We start from the raw sequence: 21,139 nt of genomic DNA, 5'->3' as shown, positions 1-21,139 counted from the left end.
AATAACACACACGCTCAGTTATTTGATGGTTAAACACATTATCAGGGTTAATAACACCGAGCAGCCTTAAGCTCTTGTGTGGGCCAGGATGTGTGTGTGTATACACGGTGAAATACACATGTGAATTGGGAAATAATAAAAACCATCACACACAAAGATAAAGTATATATTCTTTCAGCTGTGTGTATGCACCACTGTCTGGTGGGCTTTAACTTTCATTTTCTTCTTTGTGCTGCTGCCAATCACACTGCTCTGCTGTCAACTAGCTCTGCACTAAAATAAGACAGCCGTGTGTGTCTTCAGTCCAGTGAAACGCCTTTGTATTCACAGCACCAATATTTGTATGACTGTGCAAACTGGTCAGGTTTAAGATTCAAATCCACAGATTTGTTAAGTAAAGCATCATGACAAAACACAGATATTACACGCCTAGATTAGACTTCAATTTAAGTCTGTCTGGATGGTTTTCTTCTGTTTTCAGTGGATATTATAGCCCTTGCATAGTCACTCCCTCGATACTTGCTTTTATGATGTAATATTAAACAGTATTCTGCCTCAACAGAATATATGGGCGAATATAACAAGGCTGACAGAACGGACTGAAAATAAATTAAAGTGGAGCGATGTTAATGAGTCAGGTGTAACCTATTCTATTCAATGTAACTGTAGCGATCCACCACATCTGTGAGATCACACAAAATATAAGTATGCATGATACATATTGTAGCGGAGTAGGAATTAGAACAGACACTATGAAAAAGTTGCTTATTGATGTTTTATTAATCACACGTATCGTGCAGAACATTCATCAGCCCTGCACACACTGTGGAATAAATTAGGATAAACCCTAGTTTTATGGATTAATGTTATTAAGAACTGTCCAAGCCAAGAACAATATATATATATATACCAATGACTAGAGTTCTCTGTAAAAGCCCTGAGCTATTTTCATATTTTAAAATAAACTGAGAACTCAGGAAATGTGCAGATATACAGTAAATGCCAGAGTAGTCAATGGAGGAAAAACAGAGTTTGTTCAGGCGTAGTAAACTTGAAAGCTAGTATTTTATACAATAGTCTGGTCTGAAACCTCTACGACTTCAGGAAAAGTCTTAAGGAAAAGTTCCACAGGCTCCATTAAGGATCCTTGAACTTCTTTGGATTTTTTCAGCTGTTCAGTTCTTTGTCAAATTGATCCCGTACTCTGCTTCAGTAATGTTGAAGTCAAAGCTCAGAAGAGCAGTCCTCACTACATAAGACCTGAGGCCTATTCTACAAAGCTGGGTTGCCTGTTGTCGAGGTAACTCTAAGGCGTTAACCACTCTACATCTCATGGTTCCCTTCTTACCATGGTAAGTTACCATGGTAACTTATGAACTTACCTTGAACTGTTAACGTGATCCAGAGCAGGTTAAGTTCTGAATTAAAACAAAAACAAAACAAAACAAAAAAAAGAGTAAAAAGCATAACCACCTGATTTGGTTGTTATAAATAAAGAGAACAAGAATTTTTAAAGACGGATCCATCCTTCATATGAAGATATAAAACCTTGTCACTGAAGTATGTGTTTGTATTTGTTCTTGATTTGTTCACAAGTCCCTTTAGCTCCACCAGCGAGCTAAATAATCAGGTTAATAAGGATTGTTACACATGACATAACTGCAGAACCATGAATTTATAGTACGTGCAACTACCTGTGCTGTCATGATGAATATTTAAGCAAGCTCACATGTGGGGTGGGGGGGGCTGCTAAGCATCAAAAGGACAGAATAGAAGATATTAAGGAAAGGAAGGGCGCTCAGTCTGACATGTCTGTGTTGTAATAAAGTGAAATTGAGGGATCGGATGCAGTCCATTTGTATTGTCCTATGAACAATACAAATGGACAAATGAGATTATAGTATAATCCCACAAATTTATGCATCACCAGAGTCAGCCATTTTCTGCCAGCATTACTTCATGACTGTTACTGTGGCAACAGTGTCACTTTTTGCCTTGATGACATGATTGAATTCGTCAAATTTTTGAGGAATATTGGTCTGCCCCCACGATGCTAAAGTAGGCTGGTCTGTTGAGCTTTCCCGTGTTTGTGATTGGTCAAATGGTGCAGACTCCACCCTTTTTATTTGAACTGATGAAAATGGGAACGCTGGCTTAATAACCAGCTTCTTATTACCCTTATCAGGATTGCCAAAGTCCAGGTAAATAAATCCAGGAAACGGCAGGATATCTTGGGTATGTATGTTGATCCCGCTTTGTAACACAGGCCGGCTTTTGTCAGGCTTTCCTCGTTTCTCTTCACGAATGGCTTCTTGACAGCCATCATTCCTTGGACATCCTATCTGATGAAGCGTGCAGTGCCCATTCTCTTAAATGTTTACGGCTAATGCCTTTTCGACAGTCACCTTGTTATTTATGTCCATGAAATGCTTTTTGCACTTTGCTATCTTTGGCATTTTTTGAGTGAGAATGAAAAAGATGAGAAGAAATCATGTGTATTGGTAAAAAGGCTGCAAGTATTTCCAAAAAGATACAATTTTACATGGACTGTTTGATAAGCTGTTTACGTGTGGACATAGCACTGGTCATCATGTGTTTTGTATCTCATCAGAAAGGAATAAAATATCCAAAGAAACCTTTAATAGACCTATAGAAAGTCTGGAGAAATACTAGTGAAGACCACTTGAAATTAATTAAAGAAAGTCTTAAAGCAAAAAATGAAGAAATAACATTTCAAGACTTTGTAGGGCGTCTTTTTAAATGCATAAGAAGATGCTCAGAGATATTAGTAAATGATGGTTTTTATAAGACAACTGTACCAACAATGTTAGTAGCAAATGTTATTACTGGGTTATTTTTCTGAACAATGTGATAAACAATGAGAGTATTAACAGCTTGTAAAAATACAGATGGGGTCTCATCATGTCCTTTATGGTCCACAAAGATGGATAGTTGGCAATGCCTCACACTGTTTTCATCTATTAATTCATTTTCTACACTGCTTAGTCCAATCCAGGGTCAGAAAGCTGGAGACTAACCCAGCAACCATGAGGCGAGAGGCAGGGTACACCCTGGACAGGTCACCTGTCCATCAGGACCATCACACTGTTTTCTTTATCATTAATATTCTGTCTCAAAAGTAATGCTAAATCATCTTGTCTGCTTTCTTGTTGCTGTTTCTGACAACCTATTTCATGTGAACTCACCGATGGTGTAGGAGGTAATTATATTTTGAAACCACCATGTCCTCTCTGTCGTGTCCCAGTTATTAAACATTCAGGGAACACAATATTAGTCTAAAAAATTACACTCAGATTACCTTCAGTACACTTCCAAGCTGTCCGTGGCTCTGATGGGGGGTCTCTAAAGTCTCTGCTTTACTTATGTCCTTTTGGCAGTTGCCAGGATAGCTAATGTTTGGCACAGCTGGAGCATGCAGCACTTGCTTGCAGCCATTGCTTTCAAAAACACATCACTTCACAGCATGAATTCTCATATCATTACCATTACACTGCTTGTTCTTGGTATGTATAGTTATTTGGTTGGAGTTCAGTAGCCTTATTCTTGATTTCCAAGAAAGCATGTGCTGCTAATTTTAATGACATTTGACTTGGTCGTCTTTCTTTTCATCCTCAGAACAGCCTACAAGACAAAAAAACTGCACCATCACAGTTTGTACATTTATTAAAAACCTTATCAAACTTTCTTTTTGGTTTATAATATAACAATATAGCTGATGGATATTCTGTCGCCTTTTCATAATAAGTAGGACCTCCAACCTTGGTGCGATCAGTACTGACATAATGAAGAGAAAACCGACACTAATTAGATTAATAATAAATCATGCTTGGACTGCAATGCCAAGTGTAACAGGGCTCAGATACTCATCAGTCCTGCTCTTTTTGGGCTGTACTGTCTGGTTATTTTGGTCTGAGTAGAATCTTAACAAGAAAACATGTTATATTTAGGTCTGTAAGAGAGCAAAAACACTGTTAGCAGCTCTAAAACATAGTTATTGTAGAATCAACGAACACAGAGAACTTGTGTTTCCACTAGCTACCATCGCACTTGTCCTTCCGGGTGAGGACGCAACATCAGTCTCCGGAGGTTTTCAGCGCTTTAGTGGAGCTACGACTTTCATTCAGGTACCCACAGAGACAGAAGCTTCCATGATCCACATCACTTCCTGTGAAATGAGATGCGTAATGGGAGTCCCTAATCAAGCTAACGTCTGAACCATAATCTGTGACTGCATGATTAAAATATCACATTTATTTACAGTAAGAAGCAATGCTTCAACCGGTCTTTACTGATTTAGCTTGCTACTGCAAGACTGACAAGATGCTGACTGACTTCACTGCTCTCTGCTTGTTCGCACGTCATTCACATCATTATGTTCTGAATACGTGCAGAGTATCTGTCGAGTGGTGAGTGTCAGTTCTTCCACTAAAAGGAAGAAGGAATAAGTGGCTAGGCTGAGTAGCTATTCATTTTAGGGACCTGTATTCAAGCAATGTCTGTTTCCTTGGTAGCATTCTTTTTTCTTTTTTTCTTTTTTTTTTTTTTGTGATGTTGTCTAAGAGCGTTTTGGCCAAGGCTGAGCCCCTTAATCCCAATTTAACTCCCGCTTGCCTTTTCCCTTTTTCTCCAGCGCAGACAGTGATACAGCGCTGTGCATTTGCCCAAGTATGTCACAGACTTTAACAGCCAGGTTGTGTAATGGCTCACTGTTAGCCCATTACCTCATATTGTTAGCCCATTATCACAGCAGACAGCCTGGCAGTCATTAGCAAGCCAAATGATAACTCGTACAGACAGGTGAAGCGAGCTGAGCATGGGGGAACAAAGACTGGGAGAATGAGGAGAATTTAAAAAAGAAAGAGTAAAGCAAACATGAATAAGTTGATTCTATCTTGTGTTTTTAAGTACATACAAGTAATAAAAAAGTTTGTCTTTATTGAATAAATGCTGGGTTACACAGCAGCACTCATGTGTATACCCATCCATCACCATAGAGTTGGACTATTATCTTTTTAGTCAAGTAAATAAACAACAAGTGTAGCCTTGAAAATCCTCAGGTGTAGGTTCATACCACCACAATTTGCAGCGTTTCATGACTGCATTGGCATTACCCGTTTTTTTTTTTGTTTTTTTTTGTGAAACCATAACTTCAAAACCAGTGGGGGATATTTAAAACTCTAGAGACATATTTAAAGTTAAAGGCTGTCGGTGTTGGAAGTGTTAAGGGTAGTCGTAACTTAGCAGCAGGAATCCATCAGAGTACTAAACAATGGCCATAACTCACAATAAACATTTAGAAATACAACATCTGTCAGTGAAGGCATCGTTTCAGTCATTCAAGGCTAAACAGTCATAACACAAAGGCTATTAGCAGTAATGTTCAGATATATCACAACATGATAACAGGTTTTATTTTTTCTTCATCCTGTAGCCTTGTATTCTAGTTTCTGTTGTTTACGACAAAGGGATCTTTTTTCTTTTTTTAGGTTATTCAGACAGAGAAACAAAACATGGCATTCTGACCTACTGTACATGATAAGATCTAAAGATATTCACAGAAAATCAAAAAGGACACGACTAATGAAGGCAAATTCGTGGCAGCTGTGTCCATTTCCGCTCAAAGCTTGTGTGATGTAAATATTGTCATCTTCATCAATCCACGGGGTCACCGGATCAGTAATGATATACTGCGCAGTTACAAATGTTAATTGCACATTCTCAATCTGACATTTACAATAAAGGGAAAAAATCCAGACAAAGACAATGAGTAGATGCATGTTTTGCCTGCATATGAAAATCCACTCCTCTTCAACTCTCTGCATTGGGTTAAAGCTTCAGCACCCCAACCCAAATCACAGGATGCCTTCAACCACTCAAATGGTTTCAAATGGTTCATGTGCAATAAATTGTGTGTTTGAGGTTACTGTTTTACTGTTGTATATTTTCCACAGCACCAGCCCTACAACCATGAGGCTAAATTAATAAACTTGGAGTTAGTAGGTTTTAAGACACATTAGAGAGGTTTGAAAAATGTTAAGTCTCCATTACCTCATCGCTGGAGCAAAGTGAAAACGTGGAAATGTTCCATCCTAATTAATACTGTCAAGAAGGAGCAGTAACCACATTACAGAAAATGTCACTAAAGCAGTTTTCAACTTCTTTACTGCAACCACATTTGGTGGAACATGAATGAAATAAGTTTAAATAAATGTTTCTATAGTCATTCGTGCCTATTCAAATGCTACACATACAGCAAAGGAATTTAATTAAAAGAAATATGAATATTAAGACAACACTTCAACCTAAACGTTACAAAAGCAAATAAAATCATCACTGATTTTACAGAGTTGTGCATGTCAATGCAGCCTGATTGATCTTAAAAAGGTTGAGATTGGGAACTCTTATAGGCAGGAACCCTGTTTGAATCAAACCTAAAAATTGAAAGAAACATTAAAAAGGATCCACTTTTAATGTTCCTGAGGAAATATGATGTCATTTTCATCATTATTGTGGTAGTCTTTTGACTTTCAGGGTCGGTCTGTCTGTCAGAGACAAAAAAAAAGATCTCAACAGCATTGTTAAAACATGCTCCTATTTTCTGTTTCCGTTGTGTGTTGTCGGTGGAACTTGTGGGAGCAGCTTTGCTCTGAATGGTTCATGTGCAGCCAGCCGAAGGAACAAAGACCACCAACCATTACCGTCTACTCCACTGCCTCTTTTTGCCATCATGCTTGCTATATTGCTGTTGGAACTGATGTCAGAAATCAGAAAGGAACTCTGAACTGTGCTCTGGTGGATGAATTGCTTTATAATTACAGACTTGCATTTGATGCAGACGTAACATTAATAAACGTACAGGAAACATAAGTGAGTTAGAAAGTATCGCACATCGCTCTGTGCTTCAGTGACAGTTTGTTTGCTCGTCTGTTTGTGTGATCAGCTTGTCAATGCTGTTGTTAACAATGCCTCTTTAAGACTGTCAAACCAATTTGTTATCTGAGGATAAATAAAAGTTGTTTGAACTGAACAATGAAGCCGTTTTTGATAGAGCCATAGATGCGATGTAAATGACAGACAGAGTTTCAAGGCACAAACCTTTGGTTTGTTAATCCAAAGCCTCATGCGCAGTATGTTGATCATGCACATCCCTTTTAATGAATTACAGAGCATCTGAATGAAAACAGGAAAAAACAGACAGTCATATTATGACATCTTATCATTCACGATTCAGCCATGCGGTAAAGCGTAGCCTTATTTTTCAAGACGTTTTATCCAAACAGGATTATACTGTTCAAACTCAATATGAAACTGTATTAAAGAAGAGTCCAAATGAATAACTGAGACTGTTACCTAATTGAGACTATGCTTACTGAGCTAATACGTCATTTTAGAGGCATTCACATTGCAAAATGAAATAATCAGACACTGCTGTGCAGATTAACAAATTTTTTTAGCATTACACTGAAAAAAAACTCTTCAGATATTAGAATTCTGCATATAATATTGATAAATACATCGATATTTCTTTAATTAATTAATTGTCTGTAGTAATTTTTTGACCTGGTAATTAAGTCTCCCAAAGCCATTGGCCTTCTTGTACACACTTATGTCTCTTTTTTTTTTTTTTATTTAATATTTTTCATTGATTAATCTATATCATCATCCAAAACACATTAGTATGTTGATTCCCCCCCCACTCCACTCCATCTTAATGCATGTTTAATCATCTCCCTGTTGCCTTTTCAGGCTGCATTTATCTATAATCGCTTGACTGAACCTTTAAAAATACTTTAATGTCATATTATTAGGGGCTTGCCTTTTTTTTTTTTTTTGCTTTGTTTAGTTTTTTTGTTGTTGTCTTTTTTTTGCTGTTTTTTTTTTTTTTTCAAACCACCATCAGAAAGCTGATGTGTGCAATAGACAGGATAGACATACAGTGAGGAAATGCAGAAACTACAAAGACTGACGAGAGGGTTTTTGGAGAGAGGACAGACTCATGCACAGCCTTTTAATTGAGTATCTTTCATCTTCAGCCTGATTGACATGGCCTGTGTGTTTCCAAGTCTAGTATGAGCAATTTATGGTAATACAACAGCATGGGTTTTCTGCCATGCTTTCATGTATGTGTGTGTTTCAGCATTTGTTCCACTACATGTGTGAATGTAGAAAGGCATGAGCATATGAATCACCATTGCCATATGAGCTTTCTATTTGCAAGGTAATCAGCTAATGTCCATGGAGGGTAGCAAAGGACAGGAGGTGAATATTAGGTGTGTGAGTCTGTGTGTTTGCATGTTCTTTTTTAGCATCGCTTTTGATGTCAGCTCATGTCTCTGTGGAGCAGTGAAGCCACAGGAGGTAAGAGCCCGCTGAGGCGATGAAGGCGAGGGACGGCAAGAGTCTTAGAGGTTTCTTCGTCTGTTTCTCTCCCTCCCTCTGTACCTGCCATCACTCTATTCTATCATCTCGGCCTCTCGCCATCTGAATCCTCCGAACGTGGAGAGTTTTAGAGGAAGTACCTGGAAATTAAAAGTCAAACAGGTGAAATGTAATAGGAAATTGTGTGTAAACGTGCACATGGGCACCTGTGTCTTTTCTGCTTCAGCTAACATTAACACACATTGAGAATGCGTGCTGCTGCACATTCACCTCCACCGAAGCCTAGTTGGCTCTGACTCATTTGTCAAATGAAGGTGGAAATCGTGCCTTGGAATTAAGTAGGTCAGGAAAATGAAGTCAACGTTAATCAGCCTTCTGCCTGTCCAGCTAATTTCCAAGTCTCTTTAATCAGTTTTTCCTGATATTAGTTGCAGTAAGCAAGGTGGTTTTTCATCTAGCCTCCTCGCCCAACTTTCAATAGCTGCTTCTCTACAGCGGGAATTTAATGACCTAGAATGTAAAACTTCGCATAGCTTGATGTTATGAGAAAATCTAAGCTAAAATTGGTTGGTTCTGCTATCATTTTTTGGTCAACCATGAAGCTTCGGTCCTCCATGTTATGACTCCAGAGAGAATTTCATGAAAAAAAAAAAATCTCAGTTGATTTTTGCAAATATTTCCTCTTTTCGGTCAGTATTTTGTCATGTCCACATGAATCAGGGTCATCTGAAATATACAATTCCCACCACCTTTTGCAGTCATGCTTGTAGCCCCATATCACCACACTCCCACCACCATGCTTCATTGTCAGAACCATACATTTTATTTAGTAACTTAGAAAGTAAAGTTTAATTACTGTCAAACATGCTTGCCACATTTAAGTTTTACAAAATGATCTTGGGAAGCTTGAAGCTGAAATGGTTTAAAAAATGATCAAGCTCTCATGCTAAATGTACACTTTATAAGCATTTCCATGTAAGTGGGCCATGTGGAAATCACAAGTGTGGTTATGATAATACTTTTCATTAGAGATAAAGTTTTTTAAAACTTCAAGAAATTGAAGCGATGTCACAATGAGGTGAACTTACCTCCATTTTTAGTAGCATATCACTGACACCGCTTTGTGATAAGAAGAGCCACTTTCTGGTCATCATTTCTGCAGTTGTCGAGCACAGACTGCCCTTGTTTGCTGGAGCTTGTTTGGGCTATTTTGGTCATTTGTCCTCCTCTGGCATAATTTTGAGAACGCACCTTTAAGCTCCGATTCTCAGTGTTAATTTAATTTTTGGTTGGACAAAGATTAATTAAAAACAGCCATGGCATTACTAATGTCTTGTTTGCGCTACCTTTTATAATTAAAAGCATATTATGGTCATAAGCCAAGCATATATACAACACTATTCAAAAGTCTTAAAATATTCCTCATTTCTTTCTAATTTGCTTCCAAAGAGTCAGATTAACTCTTGGTCCTATATTAGCCGTCTGTGACTAAACATAATTGAATTCTATTCATTAAGTTGTGTGTATGAAAAATGCTTGAATGCAACTTCAATCTGTCTATGAGATTTTCAACGCTGTTGAAATGTTGCATCATTCACTTTCTGCAACATGAGATTCCTGTGTTTGGGACTTTGAAAGCTGGAGAAGGTCACAGCTGATGTCCAGAAGAAGCTTAAACTAGCTACTTGGTTTCAATGCATCAAATATAATAAATCTCTCTAAAGTCCTTCTGAGAGTTGCTCTCGGTACTTATCCAGACTTAGGATGCGCTGGTTGTATCTATGTTTTAAGATGATCTTGGTGATCTTTCTATGATTTTATGTGTGTATCTTCTCTGTCTTCTCTGAGTTCTTTTAAGGACTTGAGTCTGGTTTAATAAATTTCATCCATCCATTCATTCATATATAGGACCAGTGTTGCATATACTAATACTGTACATACATACAATAGGTGGATTTAATAATCAAATTGTGAAATCTGACTAAATTTTAGTTTGTCATTTAACTGTTTTTATCTTTTTTTTTTCATTACATTTTTGATTATTTGAAACCAATGATGGAATTAGGGTAACTTTTATAAGTAAGTTGAAACAACTGGACAGTAACTAAAGCATTTTGTTCATTCTGCACAGGAGATAAAACAAGAGTGATTATTTCAGTCAGTTATATTCAGTGTATTTGTATGAATTCAGGTAATTGTATGAATTTAAAGTGCACATTTCAGTGGGGTAAATGTCTTATATTGAGGTCAAAGGTAATTTGTACTTTTTGAGTTGGCTTAAGTAACAAATGTTCAGCTGCACTTTTAAATTAATAATTAGATTAATTAACTAATGTCTACGATAGTGGAAAAAATAGTGCTTTTAGTACTGTTTTTAACCCAAATATCCTCTTCCATACTTTACACAATACAAGTAAAGTATGTCTTCATCCTTATTAAGCCATGACAGCATGTATTCAAGTCATCTTCCTTTTAAGATAATGATAAAATCTACGAACCTGGTGATAAATGCTGGTCATAACTTTGTTTTAGTCATCTGGACAAAGTGACTGTCTCTCTCTGAGGTTTCTCTCTTTAGCCCATCGTGGGACGCACACTGAGGATTTGGGAAAGCATTTTTGCTTTTACCAATATTTAAAAAACATCTCAAATTTAATTCCTGAACAAACAGCGGCTTCTTTCTGTATACCGGCTGTGCAGTTGGGGGCTGGAACATGTCCACAAGCCTCTGAAATCATGTCCTTGAAACTGTTACTCATAATTGCGGATAACTGCTGAATGAGCCACCTGAAGATCCACAGCCTTCAGCATCCGCCCGCGATAGGAAGACAAGGTTTAAACTCTCCTCGTGTGGGCACGGCTAAACAAAACAGAAATGAAATAGTTATTTGTTTGTTTATTTTTTACCAAGAAGATGATGACGTATTTACCAAAAAACTGGTCTATCATAACAGTGTGAACCAAACTAAAAAACCAGGACAAGTGAGAAAAAAAAACATTCATAAACACCCAACATCAACATTATTTGAAACTAATTACTTTTAGAGATACAGGACCTGAAAAATACAAGTGATCCTTCGACTGATCCATCTAATGTTCACTGAAGCCTCGTGAAAACTGAAGGTTGTCTGTCTAGAAGCCATTCTTGAGTAAGAAAAGCAGGAAGAAAAAGGCTCCGATACATCAAATAAAACAAGATCTTGGAAAACCTTATGTAGTGCCGAATCCTCCCCAGAGCCTAGACCTCAACATTATTGAAGTGGTGTGGGATCATCTTGACAGAGAACTCAACAAAAGGTAGAAAACATACAAAGAACTTTAGAAAGTCCCTCAAGAAGCCTGAAAAACTATAGCTGAAGACTAAATAAAAAAAATAGAGGAAAAAAATGTCATAAAGGGTTCAAGTAGCGTTGAAGAAAAGTGAGCACAACAAATACTGACTTTCAAGCTTTATAGAACTTCACAAACTCTTTTTTTTTTGCCTCGTATGCTGTTTAATTTTGCACGTTTCCTGTTCGTGGTAAATTAGGAATGACTCAATATTCTGGAAAAAGAAAATGAATGTCCATAAATTTTCCATTCAGATTTCCCTGCTTTAAATTTGCCACCTCTCTCTTCATGCCCATGTATCACCGATATTAAATGGGAACTCTCTTCTCCCGCTGTTTCTCTCATGCACCTTCTGCCGCCTTGTCTGTGATAGAAGCACTTTATAAAAAGCTTGCTTAATGAGGAGCGTTATTAGAAGGTAGGAAAAGGAGACTATCTTAGATGGAAATGTGTCTTTGTGATCACTGACTCGTCTGATTGTGGTACCCTGGCTTAAACAAGGAACTCATCTTTCTCTTGGCGAAGAGATTCTGACTCAAGCTGGAAGAATGCAACCATGGGGAGTTTGTCAGATATATCTCTGCAATCAAGCTTCTTACTATTTCTTTTGCTTAATCCTTCAGATTATCTATGTTCTAACTCATCACATCTCCTCTTGTCTATATATGAGACCTACAGACCTGTGTCACCTGATAAAATGTACTAAAAGATATTAAATGTGAACTCTTAAGCTGTCCATTAAAAACATATTCTTGCTTGGGGGCACATATAGTAACTGACATCAGCATTGTCTTTTTCTGACACCTATGCCACATTAACAAACACGCTGCTACCCTGCCATGCGCAGCTGAATAGTAATTTAAGTTGTTTGTGGAGTGTAAGCACTAACCATCAAACCCTTTTTAGGAGCTGGCAGGGTTGGCAGAAATTCACAGCCAGTCTTAGTACTTAGAATACTGATCAGACTGTCCTCCTGCCCTTCTGTTTTCCTAGTTCACTAAGCTGAGACCACTCCACACTCTGGTTAGTTTTTGCTTTGGTAGTTTTTTTAAACAATAAGGAAAATAATGGAAAACCCAATGGCAACTATATCTATACTAGAGAGTGTATAATGATGTGGAAGTCGGATGATATAGGGTGATGAACCACCCATTATCCCCCAAAAACACCGAAGGTTTTTCTAACTACGTCAGAGACAAAAAATGCACATAAAACAAACAATGAATGAACTCTTGAAAATAGCTGCAACCCACGTGTGAACCAGCGATCCTCTGCTGGTACAAGGACATAGAAATATAAAGAAAAATGGGAGGAAAGGTTTCAGTTCGAGAAATGTGTCAGCTCTGTTCATTATAAAGTCCTTAATCATAAAGAATTCAACTATACACCAAAAACAAATGCCAAAGAGATGATTTCTTTGACAGAAACGCTCCTTTTTATGTCAGATTCAGTGAAGGAAGAAATAAAATATGACAGAAAACTTTTATAAAGATTGTTTGTAGTGACAAAACTTAAGTCTCTGAACCGATTTGTGACCTCAATTGTACTATAGTTTTCATAGTGAGAGTTTGACAGTCCTAAAACTGGATCAGCTTGTTTAGAAGGATCAAAAATAATGAGATTTTTGTTGTGGAGCCACATTTGTATTCACATCAATATAAGGTTACAGGAAAAAAAGGAGTTATGCATTTCTGTCCTGGTTGTTTTCGTGATTACCGAGGCTGTCTGTATTAGCAGGTCCAATCTTGACTAATTTCTCCTTGAGCTGAGTAATACATCCTATCCTCAACTTCCTTTCTAATTTGAACTCATTTTCAGTCTAAGGGTCGGTTATTGATCAGCTCTACTATCGCACTCTGGTGAAGTCCCTCTGCCCAGTCACTCGAATCTACAGATGAGTAAACATGAGACAATGTAGGACTTTACACTTCACCTTCAATCACACTGATGCTGTTTATTTCTTGTGGAATATAAAACAATGAAGACAAAAAAAAAAAAAAAAAGTTAACTGGGGTGTTACAGCAGAACAGCTTCCCTTATTAATTTTTTACATTTAGTTGCCCTCTCATTTGGTATTTGTCTTGCATCCTGTCTCTTCTCTGAGGTCTCTCCAGCCAGTAAAAAGTCAGACTAATGTTGACTCCTGTGTTAGCTCTAGCTGTGCCATGTTCTCTTGTTCTTTTCTTTCTTTCCTTCAATTATTTCCTTGTGGTTTTGATTAATGGATGGATGGATAACGCTGTGATGATATGCATTTGTCCCAATTCAATTCCAATTTTTTGGGTGATTTGAATTGTGATTCTTCAAGATTGCTGATTTTTTGTAGATTAAAAACAAATAAAAAATGTACAAAACTTTTTTTTTGCTCATCATTTCTCTTGATATCATTGAGGGAAAAAAAACACAGTAGCAACATCATCGCTCTGCTGCTATAATGCCCAAGAAGACAAGTAAAAAGATCGATAAAAACAATAAAAATGACAAAATATTTAGTATAAATTATTTTTATTTGAAAAAAAAAAAAAAAAAGATTTTTTAACAAAAATCGACTTTTAAAATTGTGAAATAAAAAACCCCGATATTCGATTTTTTTATTTGACTTTCCCACCCCTAATTGATTATTTATGATGCACATCCAAAATGACTGGTGTATTGATACCCAGTTTTAGGATGGAACCTAAAGTGTGGTTTGTGTGGTTTCTCAGCCTCTGGATGCTACTGGACAATGATGTCATTTTACCATCAAAACAAATCCCAGAGGTTTGAAACTTAAGTTATATTACTTTAATAAAAGAGTATTAGTAAACTTGTACTTCCCATGACACATAATGCAACAGTTCTGAATTAACTGGAAGGCAGTGTGATGTTTTCTGAACTCCCTGTCTAAAAAATGTATACACACCCTGCTACATTTGGCTCTGAACTTGGAGAAATCAATGTTCAGTAATATTTTAAAAACTGACCTGCTGCCAAGGATACATGCTGCCCAACATGATTATGTCTTATTTTATGATTTCTGCTAGAGTTTATGGTTCTGGAAATATAATGCATTATATTTCCAGTAACTGCTTCTCAGTATGAACCACTGCTGTTATATGCCAGTTGAATAGTTTTAATGGGAAACAACAATGGGATATGAAATGAGAAGTAATGTAGTTTTACACTTCACTGAGTTAAAATGAGCTCTGCAAAGTGTAAACTACAGGCTTTTATGACTGCATTGCAACAGTTTTACATCCTGGATAGTGGTTTTTTTTTTTTAATCCTTTTAGAAGAATTCATTTAGCAGCTAAAGGAATTCTTCCTAAAATTTAGCTGGTTTGCTTAATTAATATTACAGTTTAGTTAAGTTCAAGCAAAGAGCATGATTTGCTGTTAAAATTAAGCCCTTTTCAAGATACTATAAATACAATATACTGTGAAAATAATCTATTTGTTCTCCTGATAAGGATGACACAAGGAGACCAACATTTTCTGAGTAATTATTCATCTAAAGACTTGAAACTATTGACTCGTATTCAATTTTAATGCCGAGGCTGGCTTGCATTTCTGGTATTCAGCTTTATGTCATTTGTCAACATATGCTGACACAAAATATTTTTGTTTGCTACGATTAAGGTGAAATTTAAACTCATTCTGTGGTCAGATTTCTTAGTTTTGTTTGCACCTTCATGTAAGTGATATACTAAATGAGTAGTGCATTTATGCCTAATATGTTCATGTAAACCTCTGTGCAAGCAAGTGATATCATTCTTTCAGTAAGTCAAGATTTGCCCAGATGTGTTTTTCAGTGTCTTTCTGTGTGTTAAATGAACTTTTGTTAAAGATCATAGAGTCGAAGACTTCATAGGCTTCAGCCTTTGTGTGTTTGACACTGGGCTAATAACACTGAACTAGTCACATTGTCTGCCTGTACAATTTGCTCATTACTTTGATTTTAATGCCGTCTGGTCTCATTGGATCTAAACTTGAAAATTATGTAATAGTGGTTATACAAGGATACCTCTCCAATTCACAAAATGAACCCTTCACGTAGTTAAAATGGATATACAAGAGAGGAGCTGCAACCAGTTTTGTTTGGAGATTAGACTGTGATGAATCATCTTGGAGACATGACGGCAGTGGCAGGAACAACCCTCTGGAGTTTAGACGCTGCGGTTAAGTGAGCAGAGTCGGGATGTGGCAGAGACTTCTGATGAGGTTTCTCGGGAATCAAGAAGATGTGGAGATCGGGAGGACACAGGTTATAGAAAAGTCAGCCTAGAGGGAGCATGACAGAACAGAAGAGAGTTTTAAGAGCAGGGATCAACCTGATTGGCTGGAAAAGTAGAAAGCAAGAAGACCATTGGACCAGAGTAGCAATGGCAGAATTAAGAACGGGGAGAGTTTTGACAGCGTGGAGAAACAGAAGCGATGAAGCATAAAAAAAAAAATGTAAAAAAAAAAAAAAAATGCCAAGAAATTAAATCAGACTTGAGGGAAAAGATCTTTCCTATCATAGAAAATCTTCATGCACACGTTGCGCAGGAACATTTTGTGTTGCCTATTTTCTTATTTGTGCCATTTTTACATGTAAGAATGTACATTTTACCATTTCTACCACTTTCAGTGTTTCCTGGCAGGCTCCAGGCGAACTGAAGTAACGCTCACTCCTCTGATAAACTCTCAGATTACATTTCCACGGCAGCCTGCGACACTCACATCGCGTCTTGTTTTTATAGTGCACTTCTGGGCAGAAAGAAGGTGATGTCGAATGCGTGCAAATAAGCAGGAGGGCGCAAAGCCCGACGGATGGAAAGAAAATACAGAGGACGGAGGAGACCGTGAGTGAATGGAGAAGAAGATGTAGACAGACTTGTCATGACGTGCGAGTGGTTTTCAGTTTGTTCGTGTCCCATTTTTGCTGTAGCTGTCAGAAAGCGATGGCTTGAGAGATGTCAGGGTGATGGGAAAAGGGATGAGAACTTCATAAAGAAACGGGGGGGGGGGGAAAGAAAGTGAAAAGCTCACGAGTTGTTGCCAAAAGCTGATGCCATAATCTCTTCAAAGGCACATTCTGTTTTTGTCATATCATGTGTAAGCAGCAAGAGCACCTGAGCATGAAATACAAAAACCAAAGGCAGCACAGAAAATATGCAAACAGGACTTTTTGTGCAGGTCTCTCCCAGTGACAGACATGTGTAGTTGACCTTTACGCCTTTGTGCTTTTATAAATTCAGAACTAATCCAACCTTGCTCTTTTGCTGCCAGTTTCTGCTGTGTACCACCCCCTTCCTTCCTCCTTTTTTCTACTTCTTCTGCATCCTCTTTCCTAAAGTGTATAGTCATTTCTCCATCTGTGGGCTTACTTCAAGGCAGACGCTTTGAGTTTTTTTTTTTTTTTTTTTTAAATTCGGCTCATACGGCGCTGATAAAACCATACTGATAAGACCGATTGTATCTAATACAGGCCATTTCATTTCTTCCGCATCTGACAGAACAATGTGCTACATAATCAACATAAAACTGTCATCTTCGCCCCTTTTGATCCAGCTGTCTTCAGACGGCTGCAGAAATACAGTAGAATGAAACAACAATGAACCACAGACAAATGATTCTGTAAGAAATGTATCCTGTTTATGTAATATTAGATTGTTGCATAAAACAGAATAAACTTTACTTTTATCTAAATGAAAATGTGTGATGGCTGGGGTGTGATTAGCTAAATTACTTATTTCACTTCATCATTATTCTGCCTCTGTTTTCTCCATTTATATTGTTCTTGTAGATTAGACTCCCACAGTTACAGTCTGCTGTTACGCCACAAAGACACATGTGCTTCTGTCTGAAAACTGAAGACATTTTATGTCAAAATATCAGTAAACTTGCTTTTCACTGCTTCATCTGAATTTTCTTCTCACTCTCTTGACTCGCTTTCACAAAAATAGGATCCTTCATGGTAATGTCGGATGTGTCAAACTCATGCACTCTGTTTCCTCTCTCCTCTCCACTGATACTTTATTCATCTGTTATGTTTCCTGTCAACTTCATCCTCATCATGCACGTCCTCATCCTCTTTTCTTAACTCCCTAGTTTTGTTCTATTCTTTCCTCTTCATCCTCTCTTTTTGCCTCCTAGTTGTATATAATATTGCCTCATTTTCTGTCCCTTTCTCAGGGTGAGAACCTTCCCCAAAGATTCAGCCATACTGGGCAGGGACACCGTCCGAGCCCTCATGTACTACGCTTTGAAGGTCTGGAGCGACATCGCACCTCTGAACTTTCATGAAGTGGCCGGCAGCGATGCAGACATTCAGATTGACTTCACCAAGGCTGATCACAACGATGGATACCCCTTTGACGGGCCGGGGGGAACGGTAGCGCATGCATTTTTCCCCGGAGAGAGGTTCACAGCTGGGGATACACACTTTGACGATGACGAAGCCTGGACCTTCAGATCACCAGGTAAGTTAAGTCTTACTCTGTTGTGGTTATATACAGTCTCTGTCCTGCTCTCCTTGTGTGTATCCAACACAATTTAGCAGTAAGCCTAACTCCGGTTGAATGATTACGCAAGTCAGGATGTAGCTTCCTTAGCTCCACTTTAATAAGGATGATCCACGTATACATTCCAACATGGAGTAAAACTGCATAAAGTCAATGAAATAACTATTTTTAGCATAGTGCATGTCTGGACCCCAGTAAACCAACATAACCAATGAAAATTTTATAAGTATCAAAATTTACGTTTACAATAAACATTCCTCATAAATAAAACTTAAATAAAATACTGCTCTTAAACATAAATAAAAAACTTACAGACGGTGATGTCGATGGCACAAGAAGAACACAGATGCCAGTGGATGAACTTCCCTGCATGTGGCTTATCTATGGCAGAACAGTCTCTGTAAGATATTTATTGTATTTTAAAGCATGTCACGCAATAAAAATACAGAATTTCAGTTCAAATTGATGATCAAAAACAGAATTTGGTTCACTCTTATTAAGTTTAAGGCTTTGTTTGAAGTTCATTATCTTTGTCAGATTCTTTCTAATAAATTTTATCGCCTTATAATTTAAAAAAAATGTTAAAACACAACATTAGAAAGGTGAGTGGGTAAGGTGAATAGTATTGATCACCCAGTTGCAATGCATTGTACTTTCTGGAAATTTAGGATCTCAATATCTATGTGCAAGTTACTTTTACATGTACCACCTATGGAGACGTCTGCTAAATGACTGTAGATACAGCGAAAACATACACATTGTTTCAAGCCAAGGACCTGATTTGCCATGGTAACAACTCTACAAAGCACAGCAACACAATGTTTCACACCATACAGCCTCAGCCCGTCACAAACCACCTGAGAAACACAACAAAGGGGGGAAGGTATTGAACCAGCCTCCAAACTCCCATGATCGCAATCCAATTTAGCATCGGTAGGATGTACCAGACCAAATCCAACACCAACAGTACCCCAAAGGATCCACTGCCAGTGTCCTGGTGCCAGGAGAGCATCAGAGGTCTCTGTCCAAGTAGGAGATGTTAAAATTGTGCACTGTTTATTTCTTTAAGGGGGGGAGATTCAAGAACATTTTTCAGCTTCAGGTTTTTCCCACCAGCTATATTTAAACTATTCTCAGCAGCAATATGCAGCTGTGGTGTTGTATCACACTGCCCTATAGCTGGGCAGTTTGCTTTCTGTTTAAGATAAAAATCAATATCAGGGATTGCATTCCCCCTCTTGTCTACTGGAGCAGATAGAACGGACAGTGTATACATTTTTCATCAGGCCGATTAACAAGCCAGCAATCAACCATAAGTGGTGTATAAAGATGAACAAATGTCTCTTTCTTCGAAGTTTAATGCACTGTCGGACCCCATCAGTAGTATTTTCAACTGATTCAGCAGGCTGAATTAGCCTCAGTCTGTCACTGAGAAAGGATTTTAATTGGATTTTCACCATAGCCAGAGAACGGTGACATGGGACTGGGAGGGTAAACAGTAATGTTTACCCACAGTCCTCTGCACGGTAAGGAGTAAGATAATTTTTTAATTATTTTGGTTTTTTTCCATTTTTAAATGAATCAAAGTCGGTTTAACCAAATGAAGGTCCAGAAAGACTAGATATTGTGCTGAAAACAATGATGAAAGCTCTTTGAGTGCAGTATCACCCCTATAAAATTATGCTAAATGGTTTAGTCCACACCTGCACCAGTCAGTTCCGAAATATCCTCACAGCGCAGTGAGATAGCCAGAAGAGAAAAGTTGCATATTCCCAAAAGAAAGTCAAGTCAAGAACTAGAAAAGGAAGATAAAAAACATAGGGTAAGAAAGTTAGTTCAGCAGCACCTGAACTAACACAGTTTGAACAAATAACAGCAGCATGTCTCTTGAGTGAAGGCATTTATGTTTATTTAGTTCGTGTTGGGACAACACATTAATTTACTGTCAGAACTTTATTAAAGTTATTAAAGTCTGTAATTTCATTTTCATGGACCTCAGAGAAAAAAGCTGTTCAACTTTGTATTGATGTTTCAGCCTTTTCCAAGCGATTAATCATGACATATTTTGTATCAACAGATTCCTTGTAATTTCAGGATTGTGGAGATGCCACTGTCATCACTTTGCCTGAAAAACTGAATGCACCAGACCTGAAAATCTGTAATCTTTTTAAACATTGATCTGCTATCATTTCGGAATAAAAAAAACGGGGGTTCCAACTTTAACTCAAGCTGAATTGGGAATAAGACTAAAGTCAGATCAAAACTCCTACTGTTGGAGTTCATGAGTCAGACGTGAAACCTTATAAAAACTATCTGGCCTTAATAAAATGTGCCGAATGATTAGTACTTATTTACATCATTCAGTGCATTAGGTAGAAAAGAAGGGAGTGATGTGAGTCAGAAAGATGACGAGTCTATATGTTATAAAATAGAGAGTAGGTTTAAAGCAAGACTGGAGGTACAATACAAAACATGACCAGTGCACTTGCTGTTGTAGCCTAGCAAATGGTTTATTACATGGCAAACATTGAACCTTTCAGCACCACGATGACATTGCAACATATCAGTATTAGCACAAAGACTGAACCGCATCAACAACAATTAACCACGTAGTCCTGTGTCTCAGACACAGCAGCAGCAGGTCCATCATGAAGTCTACATGATCACTGAGGGTGTGTGGCAAGGTAAGCTCATGGAAATTATATTGTTCGGTTTACAATCAATCATCTGCAGCTGATTCCGATGAAAAAATCTTAGTGACACCTACATACATGGCTTGTTTTCTATTGCATATTATCCTTTAAGCAGGTTCAGATAATCTCGCATCTGTCTAGCTTGTATGAGGTCTGTTCTCCTGGCAGAAGTGAGAGATAGGTCAAAGCTGCATGGTAAGAAAGGCGAAGTGAAGTTGTTCTAAAGGCAGA

General features: G+C 37.7%; 1 protein-coding gene across 1 annotated transcript in view; it reads left to right on the top strand.

Annotated features, from left to right (window-relative positions):
- LOC306767928 (matrix metalloproteinase-17-like) overlaps positions 1-21,139 on the top strand; it is a gene marked incomplete at its 3' end in the record, with an annotated part of 82,273 nt that overhangs the window by 29,252 nt on the left and 31,882 nt on the right. Inside the window, exon 4 of the mRNA XM_079256100.1 lies at positions 17,887-18,173. Coding sequence (XP_079112226.1) covers positions 17,887-18,173 — 287 coding nt within the window. The remainder of the gene's footprint in view (positions 1-17,886; positions 18,174-21,139) is intronic.

The sequence above is a fragment of the Telmatherina bonti genome (genome assembly GCF_933228915.1).
Source record: "Telmatherina bonti genome assembly, chromosome: 17".
NCBI classification, from domain to species: Eukaryota; Metazoa; Chordata; class Actinopteri; order Atheriniformes; family Telmatherinidae; genus Telmatherina; species Telmatherina bonti.
The sequence above is the reverse complement of the archived record's forward strand: the minus strand, read 5'-3'. Positions and strand labels throughout refer to the sequence as shown.